We start from the raw sequence: 17,790 nt of genomic DNA, 5'->3' as shown, positions 1-17,790 counted from the left end.
ACAGTCCAGGCACGAACATTTTTTTGCTCAAATGGCTAACCAACTCTATAAGGAGCCTCTTCAATGCCCATCTTCCTCTTGAAGTAGCTGTTGCTTCCAGGATCAGACGTGTCTCATTGTCATGAAAAGCCCTAAATTATTAAAACATTAAATGGCATATTCTGTAGTCTTTGAAAGATATGAGGAATGCCTATCTAACTGAAATACATCTCTGTATATCCAGAAAATCCAACTAACATGACTATAAGCTTGACTATCATTGATGATTATCCATTAACAACCTATATTTCCTAATTATACATTACATTTTTAAAATGAGCTCCACAATCACAATACCTTAATCAAGATCAGAAATACATATAACAAAATTGACCTTAAAATCCATACCAATGCAAATTATTTATTTATCATATCCCCCTTTAAATATAAAAGAACATTTATAAACAATATTTGGGAATATGGGCACAGTTTTTTCTCTCCAAACTTCTTACTGTTATATAGGGGTACTGTTAATTAGGTCTTTCATGGTATAACCTGTGTGCTAGGTTAATCTCAGTCATAAGTTGAATGAAGTAATTTTCTGGAGGTGTTCACAGCAACCTTTCAGGAGGACATGGTCTATCATACCATATTGGGATAGAAGCAATCCACAGGGTCTCATCCTCTGTGAAAACAAAAGAAGAACCTCTTTTCAAAAGCATCATATCCTTAGACCCAGCAAGCAAGCTGCAGCATTCTGCTCACAGACCACATTCAAATGCTCCATAGTCAGACTGCCTGCCTGAAAGAGTCAGAGTTTGCCCTGGCAGGATGGCCCATGTGGCTAATATAGATAAGAATAATGGGTTAATATAAGCTACAAGAGCTAATAAGAAGCCTGAGCCAAGGGACCAATCAGTTTTATAACTTATGGAGATCTCTGTGTGATTTTCTTTGGGGCTTGCTGGCTGTGGGGTACCGGGTGGGACAGATACCCCAACAAGACGGCCTTCATGTTACACACATGTGAGGGTGTAAGGTATACGTGTGTGTGTGTGTGTGCACATGTGGGGGTATATGGTATGCATGTGAGTGTGTGGTGCACATGTGAGGGTGTAAGGTATACGTGAGTATGTGGTGCATATGTGAAGGTGTAGGGTATACATGTGTGTGTGTGCACATGTGAGGGTATATGGTATGCATGTGAGTGTGTGGTACACATGTGAGGGTGTAAGGTATACATGTGAGTGTGTGTGGTACACATGTGAGGATGTAAGGTATACATGTGTGTGTGATACACAAGTGTGTAGATTTTCAAGGCTGATGTTAAAAATCTTTTTTGCCAGGTGGTAGTGGTGGCAGCACACACATTTAATCCCACCACTTGGGAGGCAGAGACAGATCGATCTGAGTTCCAGGCCAGTATGGTCTATGGAGGGAGTTCCAGGACAGCCAGAGCTGTTGTTACACAGAAATACCTTGTCTCAGAAAACAATCAATCGAAACAAAAAGGTTATTCTTCCCTCATGCTCCACTTTATTCCTTGAGGCAGGGTCTCTCAGTTGACCCTAACACACACAGATAAAGGTTAGTCTAGTTTTTCAGCTTGCTGTAGAATCATTAGGTTCCTCCTCACAAGGGCTGGAATTGCAAGTGAGTCACCATGCCTGCCTGGCTTTTTTAAGTTCTGATGATCCCAATTTTGATCCACACTTTTATAAGGCAAGCACTTTTACCATAGCCATCTCTGCAGCCCTGTTTTGTTTATTAAAAGTAAGACAATTTACTAGTATTTTTCAAATATATATGAAGATACCTAAATATAATATATATACATGCATATGTACACCTATTAATGTACATACCATATATTGTAATATGGTATGTAAATTGAGATAAGTGGGATTATAAAAAGAAATAATCAGATCAACCAGCACTGAATGTTTGAGAAATAACTTAGTTAATTCTTAAAAGCAAGCAGACAAAAACAGAAAAGAGAATCTAGGTATTCTAAAGACTTGTCCTCTAGGCTTGGGCTACTGGGTGCTCAGGGATTATTATACCCCAACATTGAAAAACACAGATTCTTTCTATGAGGACATGCACATTTATAAAACAAAACCAAAAACAAAAGCAACAGAAACTTCTCATTTGGGATTAATAAAACAGTTTTTTTTAAACAATTTTTGACATTTATGATTACAGACATTTATATTATAGCTGTGAACTCCCTGTGCAGCCAAGGATGACTTTGAGCTCTCAATCCTCCAAGAATAATGAAACCAAACTCTATATCTGCAGATGAAGAACCATGTGCTTGGGGCTGGAGAGGAGGCTCAGCATTTAAGAGCATTGACTGCTCTTGTAGAAGACCAATGTTTGGTTCCTAGTACCCAACAGCTCACTGTTGAATATATTATATATATATATATATATATATATAATCTCCAGTTCCAGGGAATCTGATGCTTTGGTCTGTCCTCTGTGGGCAACACACACACACACACACACACACACACACGCACGCACACACGCAAACACACACGCAAACAGTCACATAACAATACCTTTAAAAAAAGAAACATGGGGGCTGAGGATTCGGCTCAGTGGTTAAGAGCACTGCCTGCTCTTCCAGAGGACCCAGTTTTAATTCCCAGCACCCACATATAGCTCACAACTCTCTAATTCTAGTTCAAACCCACATACAGATAAATCAGCAGGTAAAACAGGAAGTAATACACATGAATAAAAATAAATTAAAAAAAGAAACATACTATAGTAATTCATATGTCAAGGAAACATCTTAGAAAACAGGCAGTCTTTAAAGTGGATCTGAAACTGGCAGTGGGCTGATCTTTCTCTTCCACCACCAGCCTTTCTCCTCCTGGAAGGCTGGGGACAGCCATCAATGCTATCAGAAAATCATATGAGAGACCAGTGTGATGGTGTATACCTATTATCTCATCATTCAGGAGTTAGAGAAGCAGGAGGATTGCCACAAGTTTGAAGCCCACCTGAGCTATATATAGTCAGTATTAGACCAGCCAGGGATACATACATGAGCCTGTCTCACCCCCAGATTACTTCCCCAAAATAAGTTAGATTCATCAGGTCATATTTTCCATTTCAAATCATCTGTTTTTTTTTTGTTTTTTTTTTGTTTTTTGCCTTTTATTTTGAACATCACAGGAGAAAAGAGGAAAATGAACAACTCTCATGCTCCGGAGGAAGCCAAGAGATCCCGAGTGTCGGGGGATATTCCTGTGGAATTGATCAATGAGGTCATGTCTACCATCACAGACCCTGCAGTGATGCTTGGACCAGAGGTCAGCAGGGGGAACCAGGCAGGCAGCTGAGAGGGCCTTTCTGGTCTCCCTGCCACATCAGCTGTCAGAGATGTAGGTGGAATGCTGAGGACACAATGGGCAGGAATGGCTAACCAAGATGTGGTCCCCCTTGACAAATATTAATTACAGGGCCACAAACCACAGTTCGAGTAGTTGGAAACCTTTCCATCTTGATGAGTTCCAAACCTCCATCAGTATTGCAAAAAACCTGTGACAAAATCCTTGTAGTTCACCTGGAGATTCAGCCGTGTTCACATGCCATTTACCTGTGTTTACCTCCTCTTTCCTCTCCTGTGGACCTTTTAGAATCGTTTCAGAGTTCCAAACAAATGAAATAATAGCTCACACCCAATGCATTCTCCTGTGTCTTGTATGAAAGCAATTCTCTTGTATTATCACATGAGTTAGCACTCAGGAAATTTAGCTTTGTTACAAGGTTCTCTGGTTTAGGGTTGGCAGACTGTAGCCTGCCAGTCAGATTTGCTGTTTAACTTGTGGGTTGAAATAATTTTTCTGCCTCAGTCTCCCAGCTAGCTAGAAGGAAAGATGTATCTTATTAGGCTAGACTTGTAACTGTTCTAATGGATTATGTTATCTGTACACCACTGCACATAGCAGAAAATTAAACAATTGAGGCTTGGAATGTATGTCTTCCAAAATAAAATGTGCATCACTAGACTTTTCACTGAAAAATTTGCTGACTTGTTTGCCTAATATGCAACCTATATCCAATGATTGATTATCTTACCAAATTATGCCATTCAAAACATGTATTGCTATTGTTGGAGGCTCCATTAGGAACTGAGCATGGAATTTATTTTTCATTTCTTCATCTCTTTAGTGTGTATTTTTTGGACAGATGTCACGTAGTAGGCTGATCTTGGGCTTATTATATAGCCAGGATGAATGACCTTGAGCCACCACTTAATGTTCTGGGGATCGAATCCAGGGCTTCCTGAATGCTGGGCAAGCACCTTACCTCTGAGCTGCATCCCATCTCTTTAGTCTGTTTTAACTGAAACAGTTCTCCCAGGCCTTTCTTCTTTTGCAATGTTGCCTTTATTGTGGACTCTTGTTGGCTAGTTTTGCATAATGTCTCTGGATCTGTGTAATAGTTTAGGTCGATCCAGATAAAACGTTTTTGTTGAAAGTACTGCTGACATCTTATCTTACTGTAAGACATCCAGGGACAGGGAGGCTCAAGACATTTCCGGGAAATGAAGACATGGCTAGAGTTTATAAGCAACTTCTGTTTCTTCGGTGTGGCTCTGCTAGATTAAATCATTAAGTTTCACACTGATCTGTTTCTGTGGTTCTTTATCAATCCCAAGGATAATTCAGAGAACTGAGTGTTGCAACAGAACCATCTCATAAAATTCTTCTTTCCTTCTGGATTATCCAGTTGTGGGAACTTAAAGCTGAGCTGCTTCTGTGTATTTGCTTTAGGGGTTTTGTAACTTCTCACATGAGCAGAACTTGGTCTACTCAGATTTAAAGTGGGCAGGCAATCAACCATCTCACCATCTGTTTCTGCAGTTAGTAGTGTACCAGCATGCCCAAGCAAGCGGCTGCGCTTTCACATGTCTTTGCAAACTAGTTGTTAATTATCTTGGTAACTTGTACCACAGTGATACCTGTTAACCTGGACAACCAGCTGGAGCCCTCAAAGCTAGTGCTGCACTTAGGACTTTTCTTCCCAGAAGAGCTATTTGTCAAAAATTTCCTTGCCCAGCATGGGGTGGATTAAAGCACGAGGTGCTGGCACTTGGTCATACAGTCTGCTGTGAGTTAAGTCAAGATCAATAGATACTTCTGGAAAGAAAACTGTCATTCAAAAAGAGCTGTTAAGATGATAAAATATGACAACTGCTTTATGGTGTATTTCAAGATTTTGGAACCTGTTACCTTAATGAGCTTTAATTTTTCATTATTATTGCTGCTGTTATATGTTGTGTGAAGGAGTCATTCCACATCATGGAGGTAGAGGACAACTTTTAGGAGTCAGTTATCTCCTTAAGTTGTGGATTCAGGGCATCAAACTGAGGTCGTTAGGCTTGTGGAGTGATAAGCCATCTCACCAGTCCTCTTTTTAAAAATTTACATTTATTTATTTAATGTTTTTGTGTGTTTGTGTTTCTGTGCACATGTGGGAACACTTGTATCATGGCATGAGTGTGGAGGTTAGAGGCCATGGGAAAGAATTGTTTGTCTCCTTCCATCAGATGGGTCTTGGTCCATTCTTGCCATTCTTCATTGTCAATTTGACTATATCTGGAATGAACTACAACCAAGAAATGTAGAGCACACCCATGAAAGATTTTCTGTTTGGTTTACAGTGGGTAAATTTATTTCTGTTCTAGACTTTTGAGGTAGGAAGACACACCTCAGATCTGGATCTTTAGGTAGGAGGACAGCATGCCTTTGATCTGGATATTGAGGTGGGAAGGCACGCCTCTAATCTGGGCTTCACTTTCTGCTGCAAGCCTGTATAAGGACATGGAAGAAGGATGGTTTTTTTCTTTGCCCATTTGCCTTCACTGTGTTAAAACATCTGTTCCTTCTCTGGAGCCTACTTCTTCAGGATCCCAGCATATACAGAGACACCAGCCCTGTGGAACTGAGGAACTACTAGATTCTTGGACTTTTTGTACACAGCTGGTCATTGTTGGAGTAGTTGGACTGTAGCCTGTAAGTCATTCCAATAATTTCATACATACATACATACATACATACATACATACATACATACATACACACACTCATTCCATAAACTTTGTGATTCTAGAGAACCCTGACAAATACAGATTTTGGTACCAGAAGTGCTTATAGAAGAACAAGTATAATGATGAATCTTTTAACTGTCTGGGATAAACTTTTTCAATTCTCCACCACTTTTGGTTACTGTAGTCTCTCTAATCACTCCCTCTCTTGGGAGCTCAGACAGTACCAAAAGCCCATGGTGTGAACTGTATTACAAACTTGTAGGGATAAATACATTTGATTATCTTGAGTAACCAGCTGTGAATGGCACTAGATTTGATGATCCTGTATTTTAAATTTTGTCAGTTTGTGGAAAAATAATGAAAATGATGCTGCTGGTGGTTGCTTTTAGTATTTCTGTATAAACTGATAAAAGAGCTCTGTGATAAAATTAAGTAATTTCAGGATATGGTAAAGGACAATAAAGAACTTAGTGATAAAGTTGACCTGCTCCAGATGTTAATAAAAAGTCTAAAGGTTTCTAAGTGTGCCCTGGAAAAGAATCTTCTTTCCAACAGCCACAGAGCTCGTGTTACAAAAACATCAAACTGAAACCCTCATTATAAGGTTGGCTGAATTATAGAAAAAATTCAAGCCCCAGCTTCAGAGGATGTCAGCAGTTCAAGTCAGGGCATCAATTGGTAAAGAGTGGACCCTATAACTTGGCTTGAGGATGTGTGGAGGACCCTATTGAAGCTGAGAACTTTGAACCCTCAGATTTGCAAGGATTTTATCTTGCCCGACCTCTTCCCCCCAAATGTCTTAGTTAGGATTTCTATTGCAGTGGTGAAACACCATATCCAAAAAAAGCAAGTTGGAGAGGGAAGGGTTTATTTGGCTTACACTTCAGTATTGCTGTTTATTACTGAAGGAAGTCAGGGCAGGAGCTCAAACAGAGAAGGATCCTGGAGGCAGGAACAGATGCAGACCCAATAGAGGGGAGCTGCTTAGTGGCTTGTTTCCCATGACTTGCTCAACCTGCTTTCTTATAGAACCCAGAACCACCAACTCAGAGATGGCACCACCTACAAAGGGCTGTGCCCTCTCACACTGATCACTAAATGAGAAAATGCCCTACAGCTGAATCTGAAGGAGGCATTTCCTTGACTGAGGCTCTTTCCTCTCTGATGACTCTAGCTTGTGTTAAGTTGACACATAAACCCAGCCAGTACACTTTGAAATAGTGCTCCTTTCACCTTTCACTGAGGAGTTTAATCCTTCATTGTCCACTAAACCGGCAGTGACTCTCTCTGAAGGAAATGCCAGCAAGACAATACTGATGTTCCTCAGGACCCACCAAATCTAGTTACATCTAGATTTACAACCAAACTCAAGCCAAAGCAGTTTTCTAGAGGGGATATAGAAAATGTAGTCCATGTGGAATGTACTAAACTGTACTGCCAGCCACTAGTTCTTACATCTGCATCAGACCAAAAAGGTGATCCTGTCTCTATGAATCCTCAGACTGAATGCCCTGAGCTCCTGTCTCCTCCTACCTTTTTTTCTTTAAAAAAAAGATTTATTTTATTTTTTTTAAAAGAAAGCATACCAGTCCCAGTTCCCACTCCTTCCCCTCCTCCCATTCCTTCCACCTACAGCCCACCCCCTATCCACTCCTCAGAGAGGATAAGGTACATTGCTTTGGGGAAGGTCCAAGGCCTTCCCTACTATATCCAGGCTGAGCAAGGTATCCATCCAAAGAGAATAGGTTCCCAAAAGCCAGTACAAGCAGCAGGGATAAGTCCTGGTGACATTGCCAGTAGTAATGGGGTGGGGGGAGCAGATCCAAGGCTAGGAGCCACATGGTGGGTGAGAGACAGAGACCTGTCCTACGAGGAGCAGCGGCAGGTGAGAGACAGATGGATAGGCACACCATGCAGAGTGAGGTTGGATATTTATTTAGTGGGTTATGGAGGGGGGGGGGGTGAAGAGAAGAAGGGAGAAGATGAGAGAGAAAAAACAGAGAGAGAGGAGGGGGGAAGGGGAGAAGTAGGGAGAAGGGAGAGAGACAGAAGCTGCTTTTTCAGGAGAGAGATGAAAAGGAAGGGAGCTCAGGCCAGAAGCAGAAGGAAGATCTGCTTGCCTTAGCTGATGGGGGATGGAATAGGCAGGGTTTGTCTCTGAAAGGGACAGGACAGACCATTACTTCAGTGGCCCCCCACAGTCTGCCCCAGCCATACAACTGTCACACACATTTAGGGTTTCAAGTGTGGTCCTATGCTGGTTCCTTTCCTGTCCAACTAGAGCTGGTGAGCTCCCATTAGCTTAGGTAAACTGTTTCAGTGGTTGTATCCATCATGGTCTTGACCTCTTTGCTCATATTCACTCCTCCCACTCTTCACTGGGAGCTCACCCTGTGCTCCATTGTGGGTCTTTGCCTCTGTTTCCATTAGTTGCTGGATGAAGGTTCTATGGTGATATTTAAGATATTCATCAATCTGACTACAGGGCAAGACCACTTTGGGCACCTTCTCCTCTATTGCTTAGGGTCTTAGCTGGCATCGTCCTTGTGAATTCCTGGGAATTTCTTTAGTGCCAGGTTTCTTGGTAGCCCCATAATGGCTCCCTCAATCAAAATATCTTTCCTTGATCTCATCTCTGTCCTTCTTCCATCTCGCCTATCCAATTCCCTCAAGTTCTCCTCCCACCCCCTCCTTCTACCTTATATTCCTATTTTTGCCCTGCCAAGTCATTCCAGTCTCAACTTCCCTAGTGCTGTGATTAAAGGCATGTGATCCCAAGGGCTGGGATCAAAGGTGTGAGCTCTATTTCTCTTTTAGACTGATTCAATCTCGTGTAGCACAGGGTGGCCTTGAATTCACAGAAATATGTCTTCCTGTTTCTCCAAATTCCTAGGATTAAAAGCGTGTGCCACCACTACGTGGTCTCCATGGCTAAGTAATGTGACTGGCTCTGCACTGTGATCTTCAGGCAAGCTTTATTTGTTAAAGCACAAAATATCACCATACTACATTAAGAGCTTAATGAGTTTGCCAGTTCATTCAAGCAGAAGTCTGGGGAATATTTGTGGGAGTGGATTTTAAAGGTGTGGGTTAATGGTGGAAGGGACATAAAACTAGATCACATTGAGTTTATTGATATGGGCCCTCTGAGTAGAGACTCTAAGCTTAATATGGAATCTTGAACAGTTAAAAAAGGTGTCAAGTTTGAATGGTTGGCTGAAGCATTTATCAAAAGATGACTGTGGTAGTTTGAAGTAATTGGCCCCTGTAATCTCATAGGGAGTTGTACTATTAGGAGGTGTAGCTTTGTTGGCATGGGCATACCTTTGTTGGAGGAAGTATGTCACTGAGGGGGGCAGGGTTTGAGGTTTTCTATGCTCAGGATACCACTCTGTTGAGAGTTCTCTGTTTAGGTCTGTACTCCATTTTTTATTGAATTATTTGTTCTTTTGATGATCAATTTCTTGAGTTCTTTGTATATTTTGGAGATCAGATCTCTATCTGATGTGGGATCTGTGAAGATATTTTCCTGTTGTCTGAGGTTTCTGTCCTGCCCGGTTCCTGCAGTCATTAAGTCCCAAAGAAATCACACAGAGGTCTACATTAATCATAAACTGATTGGCCCATTAGCTCAGGCTTGTTATTAACTCTTATAACTTATATTATCTATAACTATATTAGTTATAACTCATAACTTATATTCTTATCTGTGTTAGCCACATGGCTCAGTACCTTTTTCAGCAGCATAGTCACATCTTGCTTCTTTTGTGTCTTGACAGGACTGCATCCTCTTCCCAGAATTCTCCTGTTCTCCTTGACCAGCCTCTACTTCCTGTGTAGTTGTTCCACCTATACTTCCTGTCTGGCTACTGGCCAATCAGCGTGTATTTAAACATAATTGACAGAACACAGACAATTGTCCCACACCATTTTCCCATTCTGTAGGCTGTTGTTTTGTCTTGTTGACTGTGTCCTTCGCTTTACAGAAGCTTTTCAGTTTCAGGAGGCCCCATTTATTAATTGTTTCTCTCAGTGTCTGTGCTGCTGGGGTTATATTTAGGAAGTAGTTCCCTGTGCCAATGTGTTCAAGTGTACTTCCTACTTTCTCTTCTATAAGGTTCGGTGTGGCTGGCTTTATGTTGAGGTCTTGGATCCATTTGGACTTGAGTTTTGTGCATGGTGATAGATATAGGTGTATTTTAATTCTTCTATATGTTGATATTCAGTTATGCCAGCACCACTTGTTAAATATACTTTCTTTTTCTCATTTTTGCTTCTTTGTCAAAATTCAGGTGTTTGAAGATGTGTGGATTGACATCCGGGTCTTCTATTTGGTTCCATTGGTCCTCCTGTCTGTTCTTATGCCAGTACCAGGCTATTTTCAGTACTGTATCTCTGTAGTAGAGTTTGAAGTCAGGGATTGTGATGCCTTTAGAAGAAGTTCTTTTATTGCCCAGGATTGTTTTTGCTATCCTGAGTTTTTTGCTTTTCCATATGAAGTTGATTATTATTTGTTCAAGGTCTGTGAAGAATTTTGCTGAGATTTTGATGAGCATTACATTGAATCTGTAGATTGCTTTTGGTAAGATTGCCATTTTTACTATGTTAATGCTACCTACCCAAGAATATGGGTGATCTTTCAACTTTCTGATGTCTTCTTCAATTTCTTTCTTCAAAGATTTTAAAGTTCTTGTCATACAAGTCTTCCACTTGTTTGGTTAGAGTTACTCTGAGATATTTTATGCTATTTGTGACTATTATGAGTGGTGATGTTGTTCTGATTTCATTCTCGCCCATTTATCATCTGTGTACAGGAGCGCTACTGATTTTTTTTTTTTTGAGTTAATCTTGTATCCTGCTAAAATACTGAAAGTGTTTATGTGTTGTAGAAGTTCCTTGGTAGATGTTTTGGAGTCACTTATATGAACTATCATCATCAGCAAATAGTGAGAGTTTGTCTTCTTCCTTTCTGATTTGTATCCTCTTGTTCTCCTTTTGTTGTCTTATTTCTCTAGCTCAAGAACTGTATTGAATAGATATGGAGAGAGAGGACAACTTTGTCTTGCTCCTGATTTCAGCTGGATTGCTGGGAGTTTCCATTTAGTTTGATGTTGGCTGTTGGCTTGCTGTTATTGCTTTGATTATGATTAGGCATGTTTATTGTATCCCTGCTCTTTCCAAGACCTTTATTATGAAGGGATGTTGTATTTTGTTAAAAGCTTTTCAGCATCTAATAAGATGATCATGTGGTTTTTATTTTTCAGTTTATTTATATGGTGGATTACCTTGACAGATTTTCATATGTTAAAACATCCTTGCATCTCTGGGATGAAGCCGACTTGATAATGGTGGATGAATGCTCTGTTGTGTTCTTAGATTCAGTTTGCCAGTATTTTATTTAGTATTTTTGCATCAGTGTTCATGAGTGAGATTGGTCTGTAATTCTATTTCTTAGTAATGTCTTTCTGTGGTTTGGGTGTCAGGATAATTTTAGCCTCATAAAAAGAGTTTGGCAAGGTTCCTTCTGTTTTTATTGTGTGGAATAATTTGAGGTGTATTGGTATTAGTTCTTCTTTGAAAGTCTTGTAGAAATCTGAGCTGAAACCATCTGGTCCTTGGCTTTTTTTGGTTGGGAGACTTTTGATTTTTGTTTCTATTTCTTCAGCAGTCTGTTTAATTTGCTGATCTAGTCTTGACTTAATTTGGCAAGTGATATTTATCCAGAAAGTTGTCCATAGTCTTTGTTTTCCAAATTTGTGGAGTATAGGTTTTTGAAATATGACCCAGTGATTCTCTTTATTTCCTCCATGTCTATTGTTATGTCCCCCTTTTCATTTCTGATTTTGTTAATTTGGATATTATCTCTTTTCCTTTTGGTTAGTTTGGATAAAGGTTTGTCTATTTTGTTTTCTCGAAGAACCAACTCTTTGTCTCATTTATTCTTGTATTTTTTTGTTTCTGTTTTGTTGATTTCAGCTTTCAATTTGATTATTTCGTGCCATCTAGTTCTCTTGGGTGAGTTTGCTTCTTTTTTTTTTCCTAAAGTTTTCAAATGTTCTGTTAATTCACTAGTATGGGATTTTTCCAGCTTCTTTATGTAGGCATTTAGTGCTATGACCTTTCTTCTTTACACTGCCTTCCTTGTGTCCCAGAAATTTGGTTATGTTGTGTGGTCATTTTCATTGAATTTTAGGAAGTCTTTAATTTATTTCTATATTTTTTCCTTGACCCATTGATGATTCAGGTGAGCATTGTTTAATTTCCATGTGTTAGTGGGCTTTCTTGAATTAGTATTGCTGTTGAATTCTAGTTTTAAACCATGGTGATCTGGCAGGATACATACTGTTATTCCAATTTATTTTGTATTAGTTGAGGTTTGTTTTGTTACCGAGTATGTGGTCAATTTTTGAGAAGGTTCTATGATGTGCTGAGAAGAAGGTATATTCTTTTCTTTTTAAATGGAATATTCTATAGATGTCTGTTAAATCCATTTGAGTTATAACATCAGTTAGTTCTCTTATTTCTCTCTTTTTTTTTGTCTGACTGACCTGTCCAGTGGTGAAAGTGGAGTGTTGAAGTCCCCTACTTTAGTATGTGGGGTTTAATGTATGATTTAAGTTTAGAAGTGTTTATTTTACATATGAGGGTGCCCTTATATTTGGGGCGTAGTTGTTCAGTATTGAGATTTCCTCTTGATGGATTTTTCTTATGACTAATATGAAATGTCCTTTTTAAATTTCTTTTGATTGATTTTAGTTTAAGTCTCTTTTGTTATTTATTAGGATAGCTACACCAGCTTGTTTCTTAGGTCCATTTAATTGGAATATTTTCCCTAATGCTTTACTCTAAAATGATGTCTGTCTTTGAGGTTGAGGTGTGTTTCTTGTATGCACAAGAAGGAGGGATTCTGTTTTCGTATCCAGTCTGTTAGTCTGTGCCTTTATAGGCGAGTTGAATCTATTTGTATTAAGGGATATTAATGACCAGTGATTGCTGTCTCCTGTTAATTTAGTTTTCATGTTGGTGATGTTAATTTGTGTGTTTTTCCCTTCTTTGGGATTTTCTGCTGTGAGATCATCTATTGTCTGTGTTTTTGTTGATGTAGCCAGCTTCCTTGGGTTTGAGTTTTCCTCCTAGTTTTTGTGTAGGGCTAGGTTTGTGGCTAGGTATTGATTAAATCTGGTTTTGTCATGGAATATCTTGTTTTGTTCTTCTTTGGTGAATGAAAGTTTTGCTGGGTGTAATAGTCTGGGCTGGCATCTATGGTCTCTTAATGTCTGCATAACACCTGACCATGACCTTCTGGCTTTCATTGTCTCCAATGAGAAGTCAGGTGTAATTCTAATAGGTCTACCTTTATATGTTACTTGGCCTTTTTTCTTTGCAGCTCTTAATATTCTTTCTTTATTCTATATGTTTTTGTGTTTTGATTATTATGTGGTGAGGGGACTTTTTTCTTTTTTTATTGATCCAGTCTATTTGGTGTTCTGTATGCTTCTTGTGTCTTCATATACATATCTTTCTTTAGGTTGGGAAAGTTTTCTTCTATGATTTTGTTAAATAAATTTTCTATGCTTTTGAGTTGAACTTCTCCTCCTTCTATACCTATTATTCTTAGGTTTGTCATGGTGTCCCATATTTCCTGGATATTTTGGGTTAAGCTTTTGTTAGATTTAATGTTTTCTTTGGCTCATGAGTCTATTTCCTCTATTGTGTCTTCAGCGTTTGTCCGTATCTTGTATCCTGTTGTTTATAGTTGTGTTTATGGTTCCTGATTGTTTTCTCATGATTTCTGTTTCTATAATTACCTCGGCTTGTGTTTTCTTTATTGTCTCTATTTCAATTTCTAAGTCTTGAATAGTTTCTTTCATATGTTTGATTGCTTTTACTTGGTTTTCTTTAAGGGATTTGCTGATGTCTTTTAATATTTTGTTTGTTTTTTACTCCTTTTCTTTGAGGGGATATTTTATTTCCTCTTTAAGAGTTTCAAACATTCTCCTGAAGTTATTTTTTAGGTCATTTTCTTCTGCTTCATCTATATTTGGTTGTTCAAGTCTTGCTTTCATAAAATCTCAAGATTTTACTGGTGTCGTATTGCTCTTTGTGGTGTTGCATGTGTTCTTACCTTGTCTACCCATCTTTTCCTCTAATTGGTGTGTTTGGGGCTGTCAGTTATTCTGGTGATTAATCTTCTAGGTTCCAGTGAATCCAAGGCTTAGGTGGTTGTTGTTCCTCATGGTACAGTCTGTGCCATGGTTCTAGTTACTTCATTATTCACTCCGTGTTCCTGGAGGTCTCTCAGCTCTACTGGGGTTTGCTGCACTCTGGTGGAGTTTGGTGTCTTAAGCCTGCTCCGGCCTAGGTTATTGACTCAGATCTGTTTTTTTAAATGGCCCTTCTCTGGATTTGCTCCTGCAGAGATCCCTGGCTTGGGGTTAGTCCTGCAAAGGTCTCTGTCCCTCATCTACTCCTTTGGAGGTCCCAGACTTGGATGTGTCCAGACCAGCAAAGGACCTCACTCAGGCCTACTCCCTCAGAGGTCCCAGACTTACACCGGGATGCTCAGAGATTTCTAGTTCCTCCCTACTCCCTCTGAGGTCCCAGACACCCAGACCCACAGAGGTCCTTGCTCTCAGGTCTATTCCCTGGAAGGTTCCAGATTCACGCCCGAACCCACAGCTGTCTCTGGCTCTGGCCCACTTGCTCAGCAATTGCTCCTCTCTACCTTCCCTGTGGAGTTTGCTGTCTCTGGTCTGCTCTGGCTCAGTCCTGCCTCCACAAATGTCCCCAGTCTGGATCTGCTCCTGCTTCTGTGAAGCTTGCTGTCTCTGGTCTGCTCTGGCTCAGTCCTGCTTCCACAAATGCCCCCAGTCTGGATCTGTTCCTTCTTCTGTGGAGCTTGCTGTCTCAGGCCCACTCCAGCCTAGGTCACTGGCCCAGTCTTGCTTCTGCAAATGACCCTGTTCTAGATCTGTTCCTACTCTCATGGAGTTCACTGTCCCAGGCCCACTTTGGCCCAGGTCACTGGCTTAGTTGTGCTCTTTTGGAGTTTGCTTCCTCAGACCTGCTCTGGCCTTGGTTGCTGGCTCAGTCTTGTTCCTATGGAGTTGACACTACCTCAGGCCTGCTCTGGTCCAGGTCTCTCTCTCAATCCTACTCCTGGGAAATGTGTTGCTTCAGGCCTGCTCTTGTCACCCTTTTTCTTTTGCCAGACCTTAGGGTTGTAGATGCTGCTCCTCAATGGGACATGTTAAATGCAATGGGATTAGCTAGGCCCCAAGGTAGCGGGGATCTGGGGTAGCATTGCATTGTCATGAGATGATTGTAGTTATCATAATGGGCAGCATAGACAAAGCAATGTCCATAATACCTAACCTGTAATGGTCAGCATAGGAAAGGTGAATTTTATAGTGCTATGACTCATATGGACTTTTGGTACTGACATGTCAATCATGGTGTTTACAGGCGTGAAATAGATGAAAAGCCTACAACTTTTTTTGTTCAATCTGTATAATCAGAAAAATTCTCAAACAAATGAAAGGCACATTGGACAGTGACAAAAGGTAATCTTGGTCAGTGAATCAATTTCCAGACTTGAGCCAGTTTTCAGATCTAGAACCCCTTGAATGAAGAGACGGCCAGATTCACACTGAGGAAGGAACTTGGTAAAATACCAAGGTTTTACTGTTAGCTTTTCTCCAGTTCTTCCCCAGAGAGATCTATGGCCTTGTACAACGGTACACTGGGGAGAGATAATAGACTGTTTGGAGGACTGTTGCATACTGGTTCTGACTTGAAGCTGATCCTGGGAGATCCCAAGCAACATTATGGCCACTCAGTTAAAGTAGGGGCTTATGGATGTCAGTGATTAATGGAAATTTGGCTCATGTCTGACTCACAGTACATCCAGTGGGTTTCTGAACCATTAGTTATTTCCCCAGTTCCAGAATGTATAATTTTGGTAGCTATACTTAGAAATTGGCAGAATTCTCACATTGGTTCCCTGACCTGTGGAGGAGCGCTGTTATGGTTGGAGAGGCTAAATGGAAGCCTTTAGAGTTGCCTCTGCCAAGGTACATAGTGAATCAAAAACACATCCCTGGAGGAACTGCAGAAATTAGTGCCACCATCAAGGTGCAGGGGTGGTGGTTCACACTACAGCTCCCTTTAACTCTATCTGGCCAGTGCAGAAGACTGATGGATCGTGGAGAATGACAGTTGACTATTGAAAACACAATCAGGTAGTAACTCTGATTGCAGCTACTGTAGAGTATCCTTATTTGAGCAGATTAGCAGATTTTTTGGTGCATGATATGCAGCAATTGATCTAGCAAATACATTCGCTAGCTTTGTGTGGGGCCTGGAATGAGAGAAGCTCTTCAACAAGTGCATGCTGCTCTACATTTGGACTATAAGATCCAGCAATTGTAGTTGAGGTGTTAGCGGCAGATAAGGATGCTGTTTGGAGCCTTTGGTTTGCCCCTATAGGTGAATTACAGAAGAGACCTTTGGGTTTTTGGAGTGAGGCTCTGCCATCATCTGCAGACAACTATTCTCCCTTTGAAAGACAGCTCTTGGTCTGCTATTGGGCCCTGGTTGAAACTGAACATTTGACACTGTTTGTCAAGTACTGTGCAACCTGAGCTGCCCATCATGAGCTGGGTGTTATCTGACCCACCAAGTCTTAAAGTAGGGCATACACAGCAGCAACCCATTATCAAATGGAAGTGGTAAGATCCTGTGACCAGTTGCAGAAATAAGGATTATTATTGAGAAGAGTGCTTCTGTTGAATTTTGTTAAGAATGCATTTGTACAGATATTTCTGTTTTCCTTCAATTTCTTTATTATATGTTGTAACATCAAATAAGAGAATACTAAAAAGATGCTCCCCAAGGGACAGTGCTACCTATTCTAAATTAACAACATATTGTGGCTGTCCAAGGGATAGTTTAGGCATTAGTGTGACCTGGTTGTTTCCATTTGGAAAGTAATCATGATATAAGGAGATATGATTGTGTGTCAAATTGACAAGAGGTGCATTGTGATGGCTGTTCTTGATTGTCAGCTTGCCTCTATCTGTAATGAACTATAACCCAGAGAAGGAGAGCACACCAGTGAAAGATTTTCTGCTTGGTTTGAAGTGGGTAAATCCACTTTTATTTTAGACCTTGGAGGTAGCAAGACACATCTCTGATCTAGATCTTTAATCAGGAAAACAGCATGCCTTTGATCCATATCTTGAGTCTAGAACTAAGACGCACCTTTAGTCTGGGCCACACTTTCTACTGGAAGCCTATATAAGGACATGGAAGAAGGAAGGTTTTGCTCTTTGCCGGTTGCCCTCACTTTGCTAGCACAACCATTCCTTCACTGGCATTGCAGTCTACTTCTTCAGAATTCTAGCACATACAGAGGACCAGCTGAAACATCCATCCAGCCTTGTGAGACTGAGGAACTACTAGATTCTTGGACTTTCTGTTCACAGCTAGCTATTGTTGGATTAGTTGGACTGTAGCCTGTAAATTCATTCCATAAGTTCTGTGACTCTAGAGAACCCTGACTGTCAATATTCTGTTTTGCATGGTTCTGTGGATAAGAAGATTCACTCCAGAATGAATTTTAGATTTTGCCAAACAGCTACAGCAGAGGAGTCTGCTTCCAGTGAACTTACTGATCATTGATTTGCAAAAGGCCTTTTTTATTGTTATCAATTTACACATTAACACGTCAATTTCCACAT

The 17,790-nt window shown here is 40.3% G+C and overlaps 1 protein-coding gene across 1 annotated transcript in view; it reads left to right on the top strand.

The window, feature by feature from the left end:
• The window catches only part of Kat2b (lysine acetyltransferase 2B), a 154,837-nt gene that overhangs the window by 115,234 nt on the left and 21,813 nt on the right, over window positions 1-17,790 (top strand). The window contains 1 exon segment of the mRNA XM_038341557.2: window positions 3,169-3,305. Within this exon segment, the coding sequence (XP_038197485.1) occupies window positions 3,169-3,305 (137 nt within the window).

The sequence above is a fragment of the Arvicola amphibius genome, chromosome 9 (assembly GCF_903992535.2).
Source record: "Arvicola amphibius chromosome 9, mArvAmp1.2, whole genome shotgun sequence".
Classification (NCBI taxonomy): Eukaryota; Metazoa; Chordata; class Mammalia; order Rodentia; family Cricetidae; genus Arvicola; species Arvicola amphibius.
The sequence above is the reverse complement of the archived record's forward strand: the minus strand, read 5'-3'. Positions and strand labels throughout refer to the sequence as shown.